We start from the raw sequence: 22,745 nt of genomic DNA, 5'->3' as shown, positions 1-22,745 counted from the left end.
ATAAAGATACACCAGGTTATCATATGAAATCCCATTTTAACAGCTGCTGTTACTTGCATGGCTTAAATTGTGTAATCCTATTAAAAAAAAAAAGAAACATCCTACTAATAGATAGAGAACTACAAATACTTAGCTTTATAATAAGGAGTATTAAGATAAAACTTGAATAAATGGGCCTACACAATACAACAACAATTTTTATGTCATTTAGAGGAGCATCTGGTTATCTACTGTTTCACAAAAACAGAGGTGGGAAATACAGGATATGAGATAATAACAGGCTTGACTTTGTATTATCAGTACATATAAAAATGTTCCATTCCTGAAAGGCCAAAACAGGCCAAGGAGGTGCTACTATCTCAAACCAGGTGTACAGTAAGTAATCTAGGAAAGTGTGCATCCACGGCTTTCTTCAAGAGACCGTGGGGTTATTCAGAGAATTTAAGGGGAGTGGTGGCCTAGTGGTTAGAGCATAGAGCTTGGAATCCTGAGGTTCTGAGTTCGAGCACCACTTCCACAGACTGGCACTCTGAATCCCTGAGCAAGACCCTGAACCCCACACTGCTTCCCAGGCGCCGCACAATGGCAGCCCACTGCTCTCCAAGGGGATGGGTTGAATGCATGGTAAATTTCTTCAATGTGAGATCAATAAAGTTCAATTAATTAATCACTAATGCTGTAATGAAAAGGTTGGATGCCCCATCATTTTGATGAAGCTTATGAGGAATTGAAGCAAATCATACTAATGGATGGAAACACTGTCACTTTTTAAAAAAAATCAATAAACAAAATGAAAATTAAAAGCAGTTGGACAAAACTCCAAAGTAGCTTAAATATGATTTTCCAAAATACATCTCTTAACTAAAATCTTCATAATCATACCACTAAAGGACTTGCTTGTCATTTGCTCATATTAACAACTTTAAACTTAAAGCAGTTCTGAAGAACTTTTAGTAGCGGTAAGGTAATGAATCTATTCGTGGTGAAACAATGTCATATGATGATGCTTAAGATCTAGATGCATCGATTTCCGTCTTTTTAAAAAATGGCGGAAGGGGGAAGTGACGTATGCCCTAATGCAGTCAGCATATTTCTAGTTGTTTTGTGTGGCAGGGTTACTGCCAACCTCCTAAAAGGTGCTTACTGCTGGTGAAAGTGACACAGACCCCCTCAGGCAATGACAGAGGTGTCAATCAACTAGCTGTAAGTCGATGTATAATCACATAAGTTATGAAAAGATTTAATGAAGGTTGAAAACTTACTTAGTGTTGAACAGTGCATGTCTTAAAAGTCAATATTGTACCGTGTGTACAGTAAATCTGACAGCTGATTAATTTACATTATTTTTTGTACACATCAAAATTAACAGAGAACAACCGTGGCTGGATTAAAGATGACCTGACAATAGATCAAGATTTAATAGAATAAAATTTTGCAGACTGTTAGCACCTGGATTAAAGGATAATGTAATGTACAACTGACTTAAAAGTGCCAGCCAATGTGCGTTCTGTGTTACTGGTCAACACTAAATGCAGTTTTCTGCATTTAATGATAAACCAAGCTTACTTTAAATCACCTAAAATAACAGATGCCAGTGGGATCTAAATTAAAAATCCAACTTCAGGCATGGCCGTGGTGCAGGGGTTAAATGTGCAACCCATGTATGCCTTAGTGCTCAAAAAGGCTAACACAGGTGTGACTCCCACCTGCTAACCGTTGCCATACTGTATGTCTTCCCTCTCTCTGCAATCCTATTTCCTGTCTGCATACTTAAAAACGAAACACTAATTCCTAAAAAAAGAAATCCCACTTCAGAGTTTTAAAAGAGAGAAAACCCCAGAACTATGCAGCCTCTGAAGAGATTGCATTGTATTTTACCTTGCATTTACTTGTATGTCAACAATAAACCCTAGAGGGGTATTATATAGTGCAATAATATCCCACAGCAGCACTACCCCAGTATGGTTGAAAATGCTTACCTTGTGGTTGCGACCATGTTTGTAGAGCAGTGATATGATAGACTTAATGTGTCCTTTCTGGATGATATTAAGTGCCTCGGGGCTCTCGATTAGGATGCAGTGCAGAACTTCTAAGATGCCTACACAGCCACAAAATTCATCAATTAATTAACACTAGCTAAAGGGAAAGACAAAGCATTGGACATTTTTCAAAAAGACAACATGCATGGATCAATAGCTAACATAAAAGCTAACAACAGCTGAGAGGTTCATTAAAGGAAGAGAACTTGACTCAGCTATTGTACATTTTATAGTTTTTTTTTACTCTCATAGGAAAGAGATTTTACCTGAAGAAGACTCTAATCTTTCCAACTTGCTCACCAGCCAATCCAAATTGTTTGAGAACTGGGTACAGTTGTTCCGGTTTCCTCTGATTAGTGCCGCTATAAGTCAAAAGAGGTGTGGGTGAGTGAAACCTTGCATTAGGGAAAAAACAGGTGTGAAGGGTCCAATTTAGCACTAATGTGATACCTTATGTAATATAACAAGGTCATCCAAATAGAGACGCCTTAAATTAATGCCAAAACCATTTAAGTAAGAGGTTGTGCTTTGACATTCTTATACATATTAATTTCTAAAGGTGTTTAAGGTATACAAAAGAGGTAGGGAAAGGAGAAGACATCAACACTTGGCTGAGAAATAAACCCACCTAATGAATGACCTAGCTGCAAAAGACAGGGTCATGGGATGCAGACAGACAAGGAAGAAAGGAAGAGGACGTCTTAAATCCAGTTAGCGCTGCGCTACATCAGATGTGTGGAGGAGTGAACAGGGACGTGAGAGAGGGAGACGTGGCTGGAAGACTAATTTCACTCAGGAGGGGAAATCAGTATTAATATGAGCATGAAGGACATTCTTGAAGGGTAGAAGGGCTTCAGTTTGAGATGATGAAAGATAAACTTTGCATAAGGTAGAAGGATGTACAGACATTAACCAAGAGTAAAAATATGCAATATGCATCCTGGACCGGTTTGGTGAGGTAATATGTCATGGATAGCTTATTACAGAGTGTGAAAGAGGTTAAGAGTTATGGTCGAACATGAGAGCTGATGACACGGGGTCATGTGGAAAACATGGCAAGAGCAAACAATACATAATAAAAGACAAGATAATGATAAAAATTGACATTCACTGATGACATGCAGGTCCTCTGTGTGGTTTCTGTGTGCAAAACAGTGTGCTATGTTTGGAAGCACACAGCATCTTTCTGTCTAGAGGGCATATCACTTTCAGGTGTTACTCCCGAGATGCACTGATGAGAGCTTTGTCCGACTGGCCTCTTTTTTGTCAATTTTTGTAAAGAAACAACAAGCTGAGTCAGATTTTTCCTTAGAGCTGCCATAAAAGAAAAAATAATATTTTGGTCTGGTTATCCTGCTATCATCAGCCTTCATTTGTTTATATTTGCATCAGGGGAAGTTTTTCCCTATTTTATTTGTAATTAATTCAAAAATGACTAATTACAGGGATCACATTTTAAACAGGCTTTCACATTTCATATGAGCCATATGTACAATTAGAAAGCTTTCCTCATGTGTACTGTGAAAGGAATGAGGAATGCCAAGATTTAAATACTCAGAAACTGAGAAGATTCTATTGACCTGTGCAAGAATTTTGGTTACTTTGAGTGTGTAGAAAGCTTGACAAAAAATGATTAATTGATTGATTGATTGACTGATCAATTGATTAATTGATCGATTGATTAATGGGAAAAATGATCAAAGATAACATGTATTTTTGTTTTTAGTTGAGCATTCTTGTAATCTGCTTTTGTTTTATCTTTCTATTATGTTCTTATATCATGATAAAAGCAGTCATGTTTTAACATAAGATACAAAAGATACAGTTTGCACTTAGATGTTAGATATATCTGACATCCATTTGAAACTTATGTTGAAACTATTTAATGTTTTGTCCTCTTTACTCACAACCGGATTAAGACAAAAAGTGTGCTCTTTTTATGCACTTTATGGTTATAGAAATGGTGGATTTCTGAGTTTCTCATGGGCCAGTCAACAGTCAGGGTCAAAAAAACATTTTTCCTAAATTCATCTCTACTCAAACAATCAGTTCGTTAGTACGAAGGTGATTTTTTTTTTTTCTTTTTTTTTTTGAGAACATGTCTGTATGTACAGTAATTGAAGTGTCTGTAAAGTTCTTATTAGCTGTTAGAACAGCAGGGAAACAATCTTTACAGTTACCCTATTTCTCAGCAACTCATATCTAATATACAAACATTTAATTTTCTTTGGGATTAATAAAGTATTTTTGAAATGAATTGAATCTCTGAGACTTATTACAGTAAAGACCGACTCTAAGTATGCTTATACGTAGATACTATATAAATTTGTGTGTATGAGGGACAATTGGGACCAGCTCTTACCCAGCAGCTCATACAGCAGGTTAAGAATGTCTTTCCAAGCTGCTCCTGCCTCTGACCCAGCACACTCCCCAAAATGGGCCGCACTGTTATAGACGTTTAGCCGGTCAATGCAGTTGGACACAAGGGTCAGCATGCCCTAAGAAACACACAGAAATCAAAGACATTAAAACAACTATAGCACACATAATAGTAAAATGTCTCATTTGTTTTTCCACTTGTGTAATTAATGTTATTGGTGTATCTCCATCATCTTTTATCTAAACTATAAAGTTAAGTTACAATCAGCTCCTCCAGAATCCTGTAAAGATTAAGCTATGTGGTGAGGTTTGTTTACATAGATAATTTTACAGATAGTATTTCATAAGTCTGTGTAGGGTATAGATTTCAATAGACTTAAGATAATAAATATACCCGTTAATGGGCGATCTCGCAATCGCTAGTTTGTTGGCTCTGCGCTGCCGTAGCGCAAAGATGTCTGCCTCCATGGCTGCGAGACCCGCTCCTATGTAATTATAAATAACGAATTCTAAGGCAACGCAAATATTAAGGTTAAGAGGCTGAGCTCGTAGATGATGATAAATAACATAGTTATGTATAATATATTACATTTCTGACTGTATATCCCTGTAATTATTACACACTGTAGCTTTAATAAAGAGAGATAAAGATATGGATATTCCTGAAAGGCCCATGTTGCGTCACTAAAATACTTCAAGACATACAGGAGTGCTTTGAAGAGGTACAAGTATGGCTGCCGTTGTTACATATACATTATCAATCCAGCTTTCTGAGCTAAGGAAAGTTCTTCTAATCAAAAACAGATAGGATTGAAACAAAGACATCCCTCAAGTTACATTCCTCAGCTCAATCTGTCTAATACTGGGGTATCCCTAGGTCAAATGAGAGCAGTTAGGTTTGTCCCAGTATCTCCAACCAGTAGGATATACTAGGAAGACCTCTAAATGGAAGCATCCTATAGGAATCATGGCAAGATCCTTAAATCCTCTTAGCAGACTCCCTTTGATGTGGATGAGCATCAGCTCTTATTCGAGGAATCCTATGGAGGAAACAAACATCAGCCTCGTTTATCCAAGGTCTTGTTCTTTCTCTTAGTTAAGTTAAATCTCGTGAGCATAGGTGAGGGTCGTGATGTGGAAAGGATCAATAACCCTGGACTCAGCTAAGTAAAACTGAGATCTCTGCATCTCCCTGTCCATTCTACCATCATTTGTGAACAAACCTCGAAGGACTCCCCCCTTTTAATGCAGGGACTGACTCTGAGGCTTAGTAGTAGTCTCCCTTTTTCCAGATAAAAACTACAACTATAGACCTGAAACAGCTAGAGCTCATTTAAACTACTTTACACTTTGTTGCAAAAGATTCCAGTGTGTGTTCAGTATCATAAAACGTACACATAACAAACAGAGGAGAAAAAAGCTCTAGAAAATACCCTAAGAGCTAATAAAATTCCATAAAAAGTTATACAATACAGTATGGCACATCCTTAAAGATAATTTGGGAAAGACACTGATGAAAGATTAGAGGTGTAAAGTACCCTTAGAAATAAAAAAAATGTGTGCATATAAATAATATGTAAATAAAATCTATTGTCACCAGGGATCTTTTTGTTTCTATGTGATCTTTTTTATATGTGTTTGTGAGAAGTGGGGGGGTGTTTGTGTGTGCCATTGGCTGGGTAGACCACCTACCAGTTTTATTATGAAATGTCCTTTAATGTTGCTACACCATTCAGTAAGAACTTCAGAAAATAATTTAAATTTTTGCCATCAAATACTTGACAGCAGTTTGCAAAACCTTTTATTTATTTATTTATTTATTTATTTATTTATTTATTTATTTATTTATTTATTTATTTATTTATTTATTTATTTATGTATATATTGTTTTATGTTGAATGACCTCCAAATATAACTTGTTCAAATATTAAGAGCTTTCTTATCAAAGACAAGCTCTCATTAATTAGTTGTAGAGCTTCAACTGGGAAATCTGTTTCAAAATTTCCATTAGTGCAACACTATCATAGTTGCAGCTCTCTTTCCTCCAAAGTGTCAAACTGATTTATGCCACAGAGAATTATCTACAGTAATCTCATATGCAAAACTGAGTGTGTTAAGAGGACTAAATGGAAATCTCAGATGATTTATAATGGCATCAAAAACTGTGAGTCAGCTTTGTACATCGACCAATTAACTTCCAGAAGGCAATATATCAGGAACCACACAGAGGCTCCTATTTTATCATATTATGCTTAAAAGAATAAAAGGTTCAAACCTGCCGAAATATGATATGGTGCTATTTTAGGATATGGTATTTAATTAAATCTAATCTCCTTACAATTAGGTCATGTTATTAAAAGCATTGTAGAACAAATAAAATTTGGATGTTTGACGTCATACAAATTCTCAATATACCAGCTGGTATAATGTATATTTGATAAAAGTAATTTGGGCTGTAGAAGCTTAGCAGCATCAATGTTTCTCATGCTTTCATTGGGGAAACAATGAACAATGAAACTGCTGACACTTTTAGTTGCATTGCCTCTAAATACTGCATAGCAATGATAAATGGCTCCAAAGATCAGCTGCTCTTTATCTCTTTCAAATCTGCAGGTTGCTGGTCACTCTCAGCTTAAATCACAGAAATTGCTGCTTTTTAGTCATAGTTATGCTTAATTCCACATAAAATTAGGCAGTAGCTATAATGCAGAGATACACATTTGGTCCAGTTAAATTAAGTTTGCCTACATAACTCTTTAAGAAAAATAAAAAACAAATGAGTTATTATGTTTTTTTTTATTTAATAATAAATAAATTTACGAAAATGTGTTTATTTAGAAAAATAGATTTTTCGTTTAATTCCATAAAAAACACTTCTTAAGGAAATAATATGCAGATTCTGCGCAACACAAAGAAAAGGTCTTTGTTTTCATTATACATAAATATGTATAATAAAAAACCATGAAGTCAATAAAAGTCCATTACAAAAACAAAAAATAAAAAAGCAATAAAAAAAAGAAAAAGCAAGGGGCCAAAAAAATCACTAAATATTTTGTAAAATGTATTTCATATTTACAGATATGCTTTGTCTTGTTGACTTCATGAAAGATGCTGGTAGCTACCAGTTTATAAATGCATGGTTGAGCTTTTAGTTCATCACAAATCCACTGTGAAATAAGTGGTTTGCTTTATTAACCTTAGAGTGTTGCTAGGGTTCGGAAAATTTAGAGTTAAAACAACAACAGGGCTATATAACCGAATGGTACTGTTGATCTCTTGTGGGCTGTATTGGAGCATTTATTTTTTTTTTGACAACAGCCTCAATTCTAGAGGTTCTTGCCTCTGTTAAGAAGTCATATTCGATGAACCGGCTCAAGCTTCTGTAATGGTAACACTCACTTCCTGTTTGAAGAGATTCTGTCTGTTCTTGAGTGAACGCAGCTTTATCTGCCTCTCCTCATGCTCCAGCTCGACATCAGGGAGTTGGAAATAGGTGATGAGGTCGTTGAGTGTTTGGAGCACCTCCTCGACAGGCAACGCTACAAGGGTTCTGTTTTTAACGCTCAGGCAGTCAAGGTCTCTGGGATGGAGAGACAGACGCAAGACAAAATAATTAAAACATTTTTTTTCAGGAAAGAATTATGAGCAATTATAGCTCTAAAATTGGCCTATATATCAAAAAGGCAATAAAAGCAAGCCTACTGGGAGCTATGTGAATGCAAGGAGAGGCTGTGATGACTAACAATGTTTAACCCACAAGTTCATTCATGTTGAATAACTGATTTCCGTTGGTTTGCTAAAAATAGCTTTTGTCGTAAACCTGGGAGGGATGAAGGGGGGGAGTATATGTCACAGCCACAGCAGAGAGGCTGACATCTCCTAATATGTAGGCATGACAGGCACCCAGATGAATGGAGGGGTCTTTGACAAAAAGAAAAAAAATAGGATCCAGTCATGGTGGTTTTTCTTTAAAGCTGGAACTGGGGTCTAGTAAAGTAGTTGCTGGCACATAAGCACAAGGCAGGGCTACTGAGGAAGCAGGCAGTAGCTTTGGTTTCTCACTCAGTCAAAAGGCCTAGAGCATGATTCCAATTGGTGATGTTCAACGTGTGACTGTGTGAAAGACTAAAGGGCTAAAAGAGATCAGTGTTCAGGCTTCAGCTCAACATGGTTCCATCAGGGAGAGGACTTTATTGTCTTTATTAGATGTGCTCTTTCACTGTCAGCTGGTGCTTAAGTTTTCAGCATGTCTTTAATAAAATCTCTCAGAGATGTATAATTTGTTTTAAGTGGATAATTTGATTTAATGGGAAATTTGCATCCCTCCACTCACAGGTGAATTATATTTTGCACACCTGATGAATCGGTTAAAGAGAAGTGTTGTGTTGCGGATGATTCTGGCAGCCCGAGACTCTTCATGTTGACAACGCTGCAGGGTTAACCCGTCATCCATGTGGCCTTCAGAATGAAGACAAGCCTTAAGGGAAAAACATGTGAGCAGATGATATGGAAAAAGGTGGAAAGGAAAGACAGCAAGGAAAAGATTTGTCAAACTGCACTGAGCCTTAATAACAAAACAGTTTAACACAGTAGTATTACAGAGTACATGCAGGGCTTTCTTCAAAACAAGCTGGACTCTTGGCATTTTTTCCATATTAAAAAACAAACAACGCATTTCATACAAATTTAATGACATACACAAAGCAGTAGATGTGACATGGAAGGAAAACTGTAAATGGTTTCATTAAAAAAACAGGAAAAAAAAGAAAAGCATTTAAAAAGTTTAGCACCTCAATAAAAATCCACTGCAATCCACTACTCACTTCAATAAATAAAGTCTAATTATGTTTCATTGTGTTACATAAATGGTACAGCTGTTCTGTGAAGACATCAGTGTTTTTAAAACACCAGATACAGCATCATTAAGACTAACAAGCACAGAACACATACAGTAGGGATAAAGGTGTGGAGATTTTTAGTGTGTGTCGATTATACTATAGTTAGCTTACAGCTTCTGCTCCTACAGCTAGAAACCACCTTTTATGGCTGAAATCTTGGTGTCATGATGGACTCCAACCTGAACCTTCAGAGGCACAGAAAGGCAGTTACTAAGTCCGCCTTACATCACCTGAAGAACATTTCCAGGATTAAAGGAAGCAAGCAGGATCTAGAAAAAACTCTTTCATGTATTTTTAAACAGCAGAATTTATTACTGAAACTGTGTTTTTACAGGTTTTCCTGAAAAGTCCATCAGACAGCTGCAGCTGTTTCAAAATGCTGTTGCCTGTGTTCTCAGTAGAATTAAGAAAGTAGAGCACATCAGCCCGTTTCTGAAGTGCTTCCACTGTTTCCCAGCAGCTCAGAAAATAGAATTAAAAATCCTTCTGTTAGCATATAAATAACCGAATAGATCAGCACTAATATTAAAAGATTTTTGTCAGTGTATCAACCTCCCAGTCCACTCAGGTCTTCTAGTTCCAGTCTACGCCGTACACCCAGAGCACGAACAAGACATGAGCAAACTTCCAGAACGCTAAAAGTGCTGAGAGCCTGAGTTCTATCATTAGTCTGCTCCAATAGTTTTATTTGCTTCACTACCTACTTTTATTCTGCTTTTATTTTCCTTACATTTTATTGTTTAATTCATGTAAAGCACTTTGAATTGTCTCTGTAATGAATTTCGCTTTATAAATAAACTTGCCTTGCCTTGTCTAATACAGTCTTCAAATTATTCACATAACACTCTTCTATCCATTATGTAGAGAATATAAAGAGTAGGAGAGAGAATCACCCTAGATACTGTATGACCATCAATCTAAACTGACCAGGTGCCAAGAATGTCCCTATTTATTAAAAATAAAACTGTCAACAGGTCATGATTGCACTGGAGAAGCAGAAGAGATTCACAATTCAGGTGGACCTCAGTTATCAAGCAGACATCTGGTTGTTATGGACTCTAAAAATCTGGACTTCACAGAAGAGTTGCAAGGAGAAAGCCATTAAAAGTCTAATTTGAAGTTTGCAATAATCCTTGTAGGTGACAAAATAAAATGCACCTATAGGTAAATCCAGCAGTCTGAATTAACTTAGGTGGGAAAAAATTGCAAAAGAGGCCACAGCACCAAAGACTTTGATTTAAAAATGACATTGAAATCTGCATTCTTCAGGGTTACATCTCTTGTGTTTTGCGTTGATCTCTCGCATATGGTAGAATTTGCATAAAATGCATTAATGTTAATGTTTGAGATGAGAGCAAATGTGAGATGGTTTAATACGCAAAAATAGTTTTAGGATGTTACAAAACTAAAATAAATCCCTATAAAGAATCATCAAACCAACTGAGCTCATTGTTTCTGGAGTAATTATCTGCTCCAAAGAAACTTATTTAGAATTTTTTTTCTTTATGTTAACTTCTGAGTGTTCTAATGCTCACTCTTCTCTTGAGCGGACCCAGTCGAGTAGATTTGACATCAGGCGCTTGGTAGGAGAGCCACAGACCTGTGGCTACATGCATGATGAAGCAGAGCGAGTCTCCATATTTTATCTCTGCCACCCCCATACCCTCAATGTCCCGCTTGGGGCTCTGCTCCAGCTTTTCCTGTGTAGGTTCAAACGAGAATGAAGAAAGCTGTCATGTGAAACAGAAAATAACAAATGCATTAAAACAAAAATAAGCATACAGAGCACGCTATTCAGTTCTAAATCAAACCAAACAATCAAAAGCAAAGTGCATTTAACTCATGACAGTTTAATAGTTTATTTGCTGCTATTGTGATCCCATTGTGGCTATAAAGAATGCAGCAAAGAATTGCAGCTAGAGAAATCATTAATATGAATCTTCTTTCATTTCAGTAGTTTGGTATTTGGGAGTATATTAACCAAAGTGAAACACATCAAACTGAAGCAATCAGTTCAATCAATTTGACATGTGCAAAAAAAAAAAAAAAACATTTTGTAGGCCCACGTGATTTAATTCACATGCAATACATACAGAGGAAGACTTAGAAGGTTATATTTTTGCTAATCTGTGGGCGATTGATGTTTTTATGCATTTACTTACCTTTGATGCTCTAAAGCAGAAAGTTGTGGAAACTGTGTCTGACCTCTCCCGGTCCTGCAGGACCAGTCCCCTGTCCTCAGTTAAGGCCAGGTAGTGACCTGTTGTCAGGTGACGAAGTCGAAAAGGCTGTCCCCAGCGGATGTGGCTTCCACTCCAACTGCAAAGCAAATATTCTTGATCTTACCATAGTGTGCATTACAGTGCATACAAGAAGGTTTATAGGACCCATTACTGATTAATATGGCAACAGGCAACTTGCAAACGTAGTTTATTCTTTGAAGTGCAAGAAAGTAACTGCTTACAAAAATAAAATTTTCTAAAAAAATATAAAACGCTGTTGCAAGGTTGCTAATCTTGCGGTATTTTAGGACAGAAAATTACAACAGGTTATAAGATCTTCAACAACAAAAAAAAGAGATAAACGACATGTGACAGGAAAACACGTTTGGAGCAAGAAAATTCTCGGAATTGTTAGTGTTAATGGCAAAAATAATACATGAAAGGAAGAGAAGAAATTATAAATTTATGCAAAACAAATATATTTGAAATAGGAAGGATACTAGAAGATGTAGTACCTAATTCGTAGTGGCTCCAGCCTCCATAAGGACCTTGCCTTGGCACCTGCTTTACCCGTCTCATAGTTGACTATCCTGGGGAAGCCAGAAAGACAAACAGTAAGTTCGACGGCAGATGCCGCCATCAAGGTCATTCATCATACCTCTGAAGAACCTCTCCTCTAAAAGCACTCTTCATTCATCACCCTGATTTCTAAAGATGTTTGGCTCAAACACATAAATACACACTAACATATGGGGTGCATTCACTCTCTCTGACAACAGCACATCATTCTTCAAAAGGAGACATGTGTGCCCTGATATCCCACAGCAACACTGTCGATCAGCGATATATGGGTGACTGAGCCCAGAGATAAAAGGAAACACACATCACCCTGTGGTGTTAGCTCACAGAGTGTTTGATCTGTCTCAAAAAATACAAAATGAGTGTTTAAAGAAAGCTGCTTCTGGTAAATCTCAAGGTCACACTAGGAGAAAAGTCAAAGCTTAAAATGAATTATCCAATCCCACCCCCATGCTTCTCTCCCTCTGTTCTAAAAATAGACATGGTGTGTCCAATAGGTAGAGGCACATCTCACAGCACCTTGTTGAATGTGTGTCTGTGCCATTTTTGTAGTCATGACCCACTTCACAACCTTGATATTGTTTTCTTTCCTTATCTTTGTTTTAATTCTGCCATACTTGCGTCTTCAGGAATCAGTGTTTTTTATGCTGATCAGAGGAAAATAATTAAAAGATGATGAGATCAAGGGTAAGCTCTTGTATGCTAATTTGCCCGTGTTACACACCTCTGCTGTTCCTCACTCTGGTCTGATCCTGGGATGCTCACCACCTCGTCATGACCGTGAAAGAGGCGCAGAACATGGCCCCCCAACAGGTAGCCTTTGGGAGGCAGAGGAACAGACAATAATTTAAAAACAGACTGTTTTTTGAAGCTGCTACAGAATCACAATAAGAACTGAAATAATACTCTTCCTGTGCCAAGGAAATGTATTAATACTCCTTAGAAATCTTCACAATTATAACATTTTAGCAAGACTTAAATGCATTTTCATTAATGTCATAAGATGCATCTACCCAAAGAAGCACATAGTTTTAAAATTAAATGACATGGTCAGATTTTTTTTTCACAAATTAAAAAAATTGTAAAAGGGAATGAATATGTATTTAAACTCCCTAATTAAATACATTGCAAAACTCTACCAGCTTTGCAGAAATAGAGATAGATTTTTTGTCCTCTCTTCTTTCCAGACAGTGTGAGGTTTTATCAATACCATCTGTGAAGATCAGGTATAATGTCAAGCCACTGATACAGTACTTTATTCAGTTTAGGTCTAAACTTTGATGAGGCCATTCAAACAAAGGAATATGCTCAAAACATTGTGTTTAGTTCTGTACAATGAAGTTGTACAGAACGCCCCGCAAAAAAACAACACAAACAAGTTAAATTTAAAAGATTGCCTCATAGCACATAACTTCTATTTTCAGGTATTTTCATGGTTTGATAGAAAACTTTGAATCAATTTGACTGTATGATCTGGTTGAGCTGCAACGTGCCTTGAGATGACTTGTGTTGTGAATTTGGCTCTATATATAAATAAAAAGGAGGAGGAGGAGGAGGAGGTAACAGGTAAATACGAGCACATATGAAGCCGTAATTCTCAGTTAGTGATTTGCAAACATTAAAATGTTCTTTGACTGTTCACAATTGTACATAACTGTTTATTGGTCTATTAAACTGATAAATACATCATAAACAATATCTTTTTATTTTCAGATTTGGTCATAGATGATGCCATTTCTCATAACAAATAGACAAACCATTGGTATAGTTGTAATGTAAACTCAAGGGCTGTGAATACATATGCAAGGCATGGTGTAATGACATTGCACAAATTTATAACATTAATTACAGAGAAGTGAAAGATTACAACTTTTCACATCGCTTTGTTTCAAGTCAATGAATTTAGGACAAGTGTTTCACATTCATGTGGAATAATATATTTCCGGAGAACAATTTAATGAATTAATCATAAGAAATCTCTACCTTCTTCAATGTTGCTACCAGAACAAATGGGGTGGACATTCCACAGAGTCTGCATGAAGGAAGCATCCACCTGGATGTTGCCATTGGAGATGGACAAGTGCTACAGGAGAGAACACATGGAGAACATAATCATTTATGTACTATGATATTATGGGTGGTGCTTTAATCAACAGAAATACACCTGTCTAAAAATGAATGTTTTAGCTAGCTGTTTTGACATTATATTTTTACTAATTCTTAAAAGTTGCATAATTGTTTTTTCATCAATGGAAATAATACAGTTTATTGAATGAGGACAACACTTTATGGATTAGCCTTGTAAACTAGCCCCACCCGCCAGCGGCCAAAATCATTTTTGCCTGCGAGTGGGTCTAGCGTCAATTAATGCCCCAGGCCCTAGATCTGGCCAATCACAACGCAGAGATTTGTTTTGAATTTTTGGACACAAAGCAGGTGGGGTTTTAAGGGCGGGGTGACAAAGCTGTGCAACGCCGGAGAAAACCCAACAAGGAAGATGGCAACAATTATTGAACTATTTATTGATTTTTAAGACTCAGCTTTGGAATCAGTTTTGGAAGGATTAGAATTTGGGTTCTCATTGAAACGTGAGCATGAAGAGGCTCTATGCTCCTTAATCTTTAAGAAGGACATATTCACCATTTAACCGACAGCCGCTTCACTTGCTATTTGTTTACACTCCCCCACCAGCTTTCTTTCGCGCTTACTATGTCACAGTCAGTTGTGCTCATTGGTCAGAGCATTGACCAGTAGGCACAGACATGGTTTGAAAAACAATGGGTTGTTCTCATCAACAATCTTCCCATGTCTCATTCATCGGCGCCAGACTAAATTACACATTTAATCTCACATTTAGTCTGGTTTTTCAGGCTACTTATGGATGTGAAAGGGGTGATTATTTTAAGTAAAACATGTTTTATCATGGAGTACCAAAGAAATCATAAAACCATCCAGATTATCAAACATTTTAAATGTTTTCAATGTTTTGCTTTCAGGCAAATATGATTACATGAATGTGTTTAGCCAAGTCTTTTTGAATCCCTAAAAAACAGCATATTGATGCAGCTGTGTCCTCATCACCCCTGATCTCTGAGGCAGCCTTTAGGTGCTGCCTGTCCTCATTTATTATTATAAATGTGACAGCTGGGATGGATGACCAGATTGACATGGTGACTGTAAGGCAAGAGCGGTCATCTGTCCATGAACCCGCCACATTGGGGGGGTCAGCGGGTGCCTTGCAGCTGGCAACCAACTAATGATCGTTTCAGAAGTCTAAAATCTCATAATCAATGAGGGACAAATGTGACGAGAATGAAATTAGAATAGGCTCATTTAAAAAACAGTCATGTGTCCTAAGATACTAATGCTCCAAGCAAAGCACTTCCAGTGTAGCTTTAAATGTTCCTTATGTATTGAAATTAGTCTTGCAGTGATTGAGAACGGGGAAAAAATAACTCTTAAGACTTAAAAAATAGGCTTTCAAGAGGAGGGCATATTCTATGAATGAGATTTAATGCATGAGATTGAGATTAAGTAGACATTTTGTCAGTTCTAGGTAAGAAGACTCAGTATTTTCCTACTTAGTCATAATAATGCAAACACTGGTGAATAAGTTAAAAGTCTTTAAGGATTAAATGGTAAATATTAAACTTACAAGGTATCGCTCTGAGGATACGCTGACAAGGATGAGGTCATCACCAATGCGCACTTTTTCTCCTTCTGATCTCTGTTTTGAAGCTGGATGGATCGTCCACCAGCAGGCTTCCCCTATAATGCCAAACCCAGTTACACTCACTGACTAATGAAATTCCATCTACATATATATTCATTTCTATAATCACAGGGGACCATGCAAGCTGGTGCCTATCCAAAGCTGTTATTGGACAAAGAGAAGGGCATGTCCTGGTTACCAGTCTAATACAGGGCTACACAAAGACATACCAGCAGCTAAGAACCCCCACTCTATAAAACTATATGCAGAAAGGCACCAGCTAGGATTCAAACCTAGGACTCTTTCTATTGCAAGGCAGCACTGCCAATATCTGACCTCAGTTCACTTCAGTTAACAGATTTTGTTTTATTATTATTATTGCCTGATTCTCATTTTGATCCCTCTTCTTATATGTTTATTTCTATAGCTTTGGTTTAGTCTTATCGATAACAAATAAAGCATTGAAGCTAGGTGGGTAGAATAGTTGTCTTGGAATCCAAAAGTTGTGGGTTTGATTCTAAATTCATCCTACCATACACTGATGCTCCCCTTGGGGGCTCTTAACCCAAAGCTGTCTGCCAATCTGTATATCAGTGAGTAAATGTCTGCCTATTTGTGGTTGCCATTGTGCATGTGTCTCTAATCTAAATGGTTAGAAGTATCCTATGCTTAAAAAGATGATATATGAAATTAGTCTGTCAATAACATAAAATGGATAGGGAGATAATAAAGAAAATATATCTGCTCTAATCTAAATTGATGCAAAATGCATTGAACTAAATATAAAGATGTAGTTAATCTCAGAATATGTGATATATGTGTGTGTATAGTTATATACAGGTGCTGGTCATAAAATTAGAATATCATGAAAAAGTAGATTGATTTCAGTAATTCCATTTAAAAAGTGAAACTTGTATATTATATTCATACATTACATACAAACTCATATATTTCAGATGTTTATTTTGTTTAATTTTGATGATTACAAATGACAACAAATGAAAATCTCAAATTCATCATATCAGAAAATTAGAATATTACTGAAGACCAATAAAAACAAAGGATTTATAGAAATGTTGGCCAACTGAAAAGTATGAACATGAAAAGTATGAGCATTTACAGCACTCAGTATTTAGTTGGGCCTCCTCTGGCCTGTATTACTGCAGCAATGCGGCGTGGCATGGAGTCGATCAGTCTGTGGCACTGCTCAGGTGTTATGATAGCCCAGGTTGCTCTAATAGTGGCTTTTAGCTCTTCTGAATTGTTGGGTCTGGTGTATTGCATCTTCTTCTTCACAATACCCCATAGATTTTCTATGGGGTTAAGGTCAGGAGAGTTTGCTGGCCAATTAAGAACAGGGATACCATGGTCCTTCAACCAGGTACTGGTAGCTTTGGCACTGTGTGCAGGTGCCAAGTCCTGTTGGAAAATGAAATCTGCATCTCCAAAAAGTTGGTCAGCTGCAGGAAGCATGAAGTGCTCTAAAACTTCCTGGTATGTGGCTGCGTTGACCCTGGACCTCAGAAAACACAATGGACCAACACCAGCAGATGACATGGCACCCCAAACCATCACTGACTGTGGAAACTTTACACTGGACTTCAAGCAACGTGGATGAAGTGCCTCTCTTCTTTTCCTCCAGACTCTGGGACCTTGATTTCCAAAGGAAATGCAAAATTTACTTTCATCAGAGAACATGACTTTGGACCACTCACCAGCAGTCCAGTCCTGTTTCTCTTTAGCCCAGGCAAGACGCTTCTGACGCTGTCTGTGGTTCAAGAGTGGCTTGACACAAGGAATGCGACAGCAGAAACCCATGTCTTTCATACGTCTGTGTGTGGTGGTTCTTGAAGCACTCACTCCAGCTGCAGTCCACTCTTTGTGAATCTCCCCCACATTTTTGAATGGGTTTTGTTTCACAATCCTCTCCAGGGTGCGGTTATCTATCTTGCTTGTACACTTTTTTCGACCACATCTTTTCCTTCCCTTCGCCTCTCTATTAATGTGCTTGGACACTGAGCTCTGTGAACAGCCAGCCTCTTTAGCGATGACCTTTTGTGTCTTGCCCTCCTTGTGCAAGGTGTCGATGGTCGTCTTTTGGACAACTGTCAAGTCAGCAGTCTTCCCCATGATTGTGTAGCCTATAGAACTAGACTGAAAGACCATTTAAAGGCTTTTGCAGGTGGTTTGAGTTAATTAGCTGATTAGAGTGTGGCACCAGGGGCCATCAATTTTGAACCTTTTCACAATATTCTAATTTTCTGATATGATGAATTTGAGATTTTCATTTGTTGTCATTTGTAATCATCAAAATTAAACAAAATAAACATCTGAAATATATGAGTTTGTATGTAATGTATGAATATAATATACAAGTTTCACTTTTTAAATGGAATTACTGAAATCAATCTACTTTTTCATGATATTCTAATTTTATGACCAGCACCTGTATGTCCCAATATACATTTCTAGAAACATTTAGAAATATTTTAAATGATAGTCTTATATGTTGTAAAAATAAAGCCCGGAAAGCTAAAAAGGGAGATTAAAGCTTTAAAAAAGTTAAACTCAACTTTAGAGTATGTGAAGAGCAGGTTAGCCTTTGTAATATGTTGTTTTTTTTATAGAGCTACCTCACAAAAATGCTGGTGAAGATTACCCGTCATTCAGGTCATAGTCATTCCAAAAAAGTAAAAAAAAAAAAAATAAAAAAAAAAACACTGGAGTTTGTTTTCCAAGTTTGAAGAGGTTTTGCTTCCCATTCAGGATTTTTTTTTGTTTGTTTGTTTTTTCAAATTTTGAATTGAAAATGCTTTCTGGATGGGAAGTAAAATGTCTTCAAACTTGGAAAACAAAGTCCAGTGAATGTTTTTTTTTTTTTTTTGTTTTTTTTTTTTTTTTGGACCCTCTCTAAAATATTAGAAATGTTTAAATATATCCAGGACTGTTATAACATTACATTCTGCTCAGGTATTGTTACCCATGGAGACAATCTTTTAATGTCACAATGGAATACTGCTCATTAAAATACTGCACAGAGCAAAATGAACAGCAGCAGCAAGGGAAAAGGAAAACAAGTATCATTATATCACACAAGTTTTAAATATGCAACCCATATGTAATCATTGTCACAACAGAGGCCTCTTTTAAGTCTACAGCGACCCTAAGAGAATAATAACTGAAGCCACAAAAACTAGTCATAAGCAAATAATGAGGGGAAGAGATGGGCACCAGAGAAAATTACGCTAAAGTCACCAGACAGAGATTAAAACCAAGAGAAAACAACAGAAATTGAAATAAAAAAGCATGAAAGGAAAACCTTTGCAACGTTTTTTCTACCTGTTGAATCCTCCTGGAGGCCAACATCAAAGGACAGCTTATCTGTCTGGGACCTGGATGTCTTCAAACATGCCAAGTACTGTAGGCAAAACACTTTGAGTCACAAAGGATATCACACACAGGGGGTAATATTTAATGTGTTTCTATAGCTGAGGATAAAAATCATAAGCTTTATTGAAATATTTATGTCAATTGTGATTGATCTCTAACCATAGAGCTGAAAGAATGCCGCAAGAGGATGGCATGGCCGTAGAGCAGAGTCTTATGTCCACCGCTGTGCGCTGCCTGCAGACATAAATCAGACACACAAAGAAACACAAATACAGTTTAGAAAAAGCTCCTCCTCAAGTAATCCTAGTGGTCTTTCCTCCAGCAGCTCCCATCTTCATCCAACCATTACCATTGGTTCTTGAAGCTCTTGTTGTCAGGCAGGGTGACTATTGGCTGCATTGGTATCCATTATCTCAACATTAAAGTCATGCACTCTGATGCGGCCACAAGATTGTGCCACTGGTTCCTGTATCCGCACGCAAACTGGATACGGAGTCATCTTTCCCAACTACAAACTTGCGGGAAGGATGCACATTTTTAATGAGCTGTAGATGACATGTCAGTGTTAGCAATTGCTAATTCTCAAAGTTTTCAGTATTGGTTTTAAATGTAAAAGGATAAAGCTAAAAACTCTATTGGGGAAGATGCAAATGGGGATAATGAGGGGAGATTGTTAATTTCTTTTGGTTTGTTGTTTTGGCCAGCAACCTCTATCTTACTCACCTTTCTTATGAGCCTCTAGGAAGCATTAAAGTAAGAAAGAGTGTCAATGTTAAAAGAGACTTATGGATCTCCTTTATCTTGTTGCCTTTGTTAGGTACAGTGTCTTGCATAGTTATTATTACCAATTGAATTTTTTATTCATATAATATCACTAAAAAATAAAACAGTGAATAACTGGGAAGTGGAAAAATCTTAAGGGCTGATTTCATTTTTTTTTTTAACAAATTAAGATTTGAAAGGTTGACATATATTTTTATTCAAACATTTTTGGTACCCAAAAAATAAAATCTGGTTTAAGCTGTTACTTTCAGAAAATGAACATTTCACATCTGTCTTAACACACTATCCTCAGAGAGTAAGACTGTGATGGCAGCACCAAGCAGTGAGCAAGGTTATCTTCAACAGGAAAAGGGAAGGTGGTCAGAGTTAATGAAAAGATAGATGGAGCTAAAAACCAAGTAACTAGAAAAAAATCTGTTACAAGCTGCAAAAGACTTGGGTTGCAGGTTTGCCTTCCATCAATAACTCTGCTCAATCCTTCAAAAATTCATATCCTCAGCAGCAAGCAGAGAATTTCTGCTCTGTATATACATGAAAGAAAGAGAAAACTTGTTTGGGACCCAGCTGGCAGATAACTAATATTTCACTATCTGTCTGGTCTGCATACTCCGTCTATTGCGAACCCTGACAATGCCAAAATGGTCTGCACTGCCTGGGTCAGATAAATAACCCTATTTATTTGAACTGTAAGAGGAGAAAAATCTCAGTGTATTTACAAAGTAAATTAACACAGAAAAAGTTTTAAATACCTCAGTTAACTTCCACTTCACAATTAGTCATCACCCATCACCCTCAAAATATATCAAAGTTTGCGCGTTATACAAAGAAATGAAAAATAACTAAAGTAAGACACTGTTTCTCCTCTTGAGGCTTAATTTTATAACAAGGTAAAGGGAGTTAAGGCACTAAAGGGAAACAAGCTGACTTGTTTTGCCAGGTTGGAAAACATAGTCATTGCCATGCCACAAATAAAATTTTTGAGTATTAATAATAAATGCAACATTTCACTAAAATATGTTAAAATGAATAAGTGAAAAATAAAGACACACTTTCACAGTTACTATAACATGGTTGCCTCAGCTTCAGTATGTTTTGTTTTTTTCTCGCGCTCTTTCTTCTTCCAATTTCTGCCTGCCTTGACTTGCTACTGGGAAAATAGCCTGTTTGTGACGATGCAGTGGTGCTACAACACAGACTGCAGCACTGGTTTCCAGGCTACCTTTGTTCTGCTGCTTGCTCCCATTTGCTGGCTGAGGCACTGAGCTTAATGCGGCGAGGCACATCGAACTGCAATCGCCCTAACTAATAAATCTAGGTCTTGATGCTGCTGAAGTGCTGAAAGCCAGAAAAATAATCCTAAAAAAATCAAAAATCAGAGAGATTTCTAACTCTTGGCTCAATGAACCAAGCAAAAGGGTGTTTGAGCACATGTGACAGCATTACTTGAATTTAGCAGTATGACATTTAGAAAGATGCAACCTCCTGGGGTGTAAGCCCTCAAGCAGTTAATGCATGGATACACTGCTGGAGATTTTCTCAATAAATGAGTGATGTAAGAATTTGAAAACCAGCAGCCCCACATTCAGATTAGTCAGCTAAGGTTTGAGAATGCATTAAATAGGGGAAGGCATGTCCACCAGATTATTGTTTATGGGGATTTCTCAGGTTTCTTATGTGTCTCCTTACCTTTTGGCTAAATTAGCCTGAACTACTAATTCGCTCCAGTCACTGCCTAATGATAAGCCCGTCTGTTCAATAGAGTATTGATTTCAGAGCCTCAGCTGAGACATATTCAACCTCCGTTTCCTCTGTATTGATACTTCGTATGGTAACATCTGCAATGTTAAAGAAGGTGTGTGGAGGTAGAGGTAGGTTGTAGTTAAAAATGCTGATGAATGTATAGATAAATGCAAAGAAAAAAACAGTTAAGTTCACATACTGAAAACTGGCCATTTCAAGCTACAGGAAGTATTAACTTTTCCAAAGAAAGTTCAGTTCAACCAAAAAAGTAAATAGTTTTTATAGTGCTATATTCTCATCTTCAAATGTGCTAGCGGGGTATTTTCAAAGTAGAATTATATGTAAAATATTTACAAATTACTCCCCTCCATAACACTGAGTATAAATACGGAGGTCAAATGCTTGGCAGGTAGGATTCTTACTTGTTTTCTTGTTTTTTTACATATCGGTTGCATATCGGTGTAGCTGTTGTCAGCTACAGGAAAATAAAAAAAGAGATAAAAGAAGCTGTTGGAGGTGAATGCCTAGATTTAAATAGAATTGTATTTGAATTTTTTTATGTCAGCAATGGGAATGTCCCAATTTCACAGCCAGCAAAATGTACTGTTCCAACTGTTTGCTTTGCAAAGTCTTTGTATTTACATGCCATAGGAAGTACTTTAATGTAATGGCTGCAGTTTCTCCAGCTGTAAAAACACAAACTACTTTGGTGCTGCTTCTTTACAAGCTGTTGCCTCCCACTGCTTGTCACATGGATGACAGAAGGAAGCTACAACTATATCCGCAACTCCGTGAAAAACTAGAATGTAGTTAAATTAGCTAAAAAACATAGTTAGACAAGGTGTGAAAACTAAAACAGCTCTATCTGTGTCTCTGATTGATTTCTAATAGATTTAACAGTACAGATCTAATCTGTAAAATGTATTTGGTTAAGTTAAATTTGAGTTTATATTCATGCCATTTACGATTCTGCTCACATGGTTGATTCTTGTTGATTTCAAAC

The 22,745-nt window shown here is 37.0% G+C and overlaps 1 protein-coding gene across 1 annotated transcript in view; it reads right to left on the bottom strand.

The window, feature by feature from the left end:
• LOC119787491 (ryanodine receptor 3-like) overlaps nucleotides 1-22,745 on the bottom strand; it is a 154,527-nt gene that overhangs the window by 95,377 nt on the left and 36,405 nt on the right. Inside the window, exons 4-16 of the mRNA XM_038291382.1 lie at nucleotides 19,379-19,453; nucleotides 19,169-19,247; nucleotides 15,773-15,885; nucleotides 14,101-14,200; nucleotides 12,842-12,935; nucleotides 12,054-12,128; nucleotides 11,479-11,635; nucleotides 10,852-11,016; nucleotides 8,774-8,895; nucleotides 7,818-7,998; nucleotides 4,402-4,537; nucleotides 2,306-2,401; nucleotides 1,980-2,098 (exon numbers count right to left, since the gene is read on the bottom strand). Coding sequence (XP_038147310.1) covers nucleotides 1,980-2,098; nucleotides 2,306-2,401; nucleotides 4,402-4,537; nucleotides 7,818-7,998; nucleotides 8,774-8,895; nucleotides 10,852-11,016; nucleotides 11,479-11,635; nucleotides 12,054-12,128; nucleotides 12,842-12,935; nucleotides 14,101-14,200; nucleotides 15,773-15,885; nucleotides 19,169-19,247; nucleotides 19,379-19,453 — 1,512 coding nt within the window. The remainder of the gene's footprint in view (nucleotides 1-1,979; nucleotides 2,099-2,305; nucleotides 2,402-4,401; nucleotides 4,538-7,817; nucleotides 7,999-8,773; nucleotides 8,896-10,851; nucleotides 11,017-11,478; nucleotides 11,636-12,053; nucleotides 12,129-12,841; nucleotides 12,936-14,100; nucleotides 14,201-15,772; nucleotides 15,886-19,168; nucleotides 19,248-19,378; nucleotides 19,454-22,745) is intronic.

This window comes from Cyprinodon tularosa, unplaced genomic scaffold (genome assembly GCF_016077235.1).
Source record: "Cyprinodon tularosa strain WSP-4 unplaced genomic scaffold, ASM1607723v1 ctg3, whole genome shotgun sequence".
In the NCBI taxonomy this organism is placed as follows: domain Eukaryota; kingdom Metazoa; phylum Chordata; class Actinopteri; order Cyprinodontiformes; family Cyprinodontidae; genus Cyprinodon; species Cyprinodon tularosa.
Note: the sequence above shows the minus strand (reverse complement) of the source record. Positions and strands in the feature narration are given on the sequence as shown.